This window comes from Belonocnema kinseyi, chromosome 5 (assembly GCF_010883055.1).
Source record: "Belonocnema kinseyi isolate 2016_QV_RU_SX_M_011 chromosome 5, B_treatae_v1, whole genome shotgun sequence".
In the NCBI taxonomy this organism is placed as follows: domain Eukaryota; kingdom Metazoa; phylum Arthropoda; class Insecta; order Hymenoptera; family Cynipidae; genus Belonocnema; species Belonocnema kinseyi.
The window spans coordinates 145,464,874-145,466,311 of record NC_046661.1 but is presented as its reverse complement, the minus strand read 5'-3'; the positions used below and the strand labels follow the sequence as shown (position 1 = coordinate 145,466,311).

The 1,438-nt window shown below is 32.7% G+C and overlaps 2 protein-coding genes across 2 annotated transcripts in view; one reads left to right on the top strand and one right to left on the bottom strand.

Annotated features, from left to right (window-relative positions):
* The window catches only part of LOC117172523 (NADH dehydrogenase [ubiquinone] 1 beta subcomplex subunit 9), a 5,774-nt gene extending 5,123 nt beyond the window's left edge, over positions 1 to 651 (top strand). The window contains exon 2 of the mRNA XM_033360546.1: positions 211 to 651. Coding sequence (XP_033216437.1) covers positions 211 to 529 — 319 coding nt within the window. The 3' untranslated portion in view covers positions 530 to 651. The remainder of the gene's footprint in view (positions 1 to 210) is intronic.
* LOC117172522 overlaps positions 1 to 1,438 on the bottom strand; it is a 42,650-nt gene that overhangs the window by 35,382 nt on the left and 5,830 nt on the right. The gene's annotated exons all lie outside the window — the stretch shown is intronic.

Here is a 1,438-nt window from a genome sequence, read left to right as displayed (position 1 = left end):
GAAAATTAAATTTTCAAATGCTGAAAACTGAAAATTAAATTTTCAACCTTAGAAATGAAATAAAATTGAATTTTCATTTGTGGAAAATTGATGAAAATTAAACTTTCAACTGTTGAAAATTGAGTGAAATTGTTAATTGAATTTTCAACGGCTGAAAATTGAGGAAAAGTAATAATTGAATATTATGTTTTTTTTTTTTTTTTATTGCAGATACAATGCAACGATTTGTCGGTCAAAATTCGAAGTGAACAAGGGTATAAAAGATCTGCGATTAGCCAATAAACTTTTAAATGAAGGAGAAGAATGGCATTTTAAATATCAACATCCGATTCCAAAGAAATTCCCCTATTCGGTTGGAGGCTGCGCCTATCAACGTGAGCCCCTAATTCCCGATTGGGTTCTCGATTACTGGGATCCTTGGGAAAAGGCCTTTTATCCAAAATATTTTGCTAAACGCGAGCAACGAAAGAAAGAGTACGTTGAGTTCTATAAGAAAATGTACGGCGAACCCGAAAAGGAGCATCATTAAAAGCAAAAGAGAAGCAATTCTTGTTATTTCTTGCTCGTTTGTTCAACAAACAGCTTAGGATTTATTAACATACTATTTAGAAGAATGTCAACTTGTAAATAAAGACAATCTAAAAATGTAAATTCTCTCTTATTATTATTAATATTATTATTATTTTATATTTGTTCGGATAATTGTAATCAAAGCCTTAATATGCACGGTTGAAAATTAAAGAAAATTGATCAAATGCAAAAGGTAAGTAAATTCTCTATTTACATTTTTTCCTTGTGTCCAATAATAAAATTAAAGTAGGTTTTGTGCGACGCGAGAGTAAAGTTTGATTAACATGTTGTATTTTTTTTATGTAATAGAAATTTCTCCCCGGAAGCATCCATCGACAGAAATTGATCGTGAAGCAAGACCTCTCGAGTATCAAGGGTAAAAAAACTATATATTTGTAACAAAAAGTATAATAATATGATTTTCCAACTGAATTTTTAGAATTGAAAGTTAATGTTTTCCTAATTTTTATTTTAGATGAGTTTTGAGTTAGTGAAACCTCTTTTGCGGAGACGCCTAGAACAGCCGGGAATTAGTGCTCCCTTGCCTATGCAAATAGAAAAATTTCTCACGTACAACGAGATTCCCGAAGTACAAGATCCTCGTGATTCAATCTCTGATAATAAATTAGCAAAGCACACACGATGTGGATATTGTCATCATTCTTTTGATCGAAAAACGTGGTACAAATTTCTGCGTTGTAATAGAGCCATGTGTCATGAACACACAGCTAAACTGTGCCAATATTGCGCACACTGAAATAAGAATTGTACGAGGGTAGTTCAATAAGTCCTTAGAATGACCAACAGATGGCGCGCGAATCGCTCCAAATCATCTGTTTTCAGTCAACACCACTCCCGACTAGATATA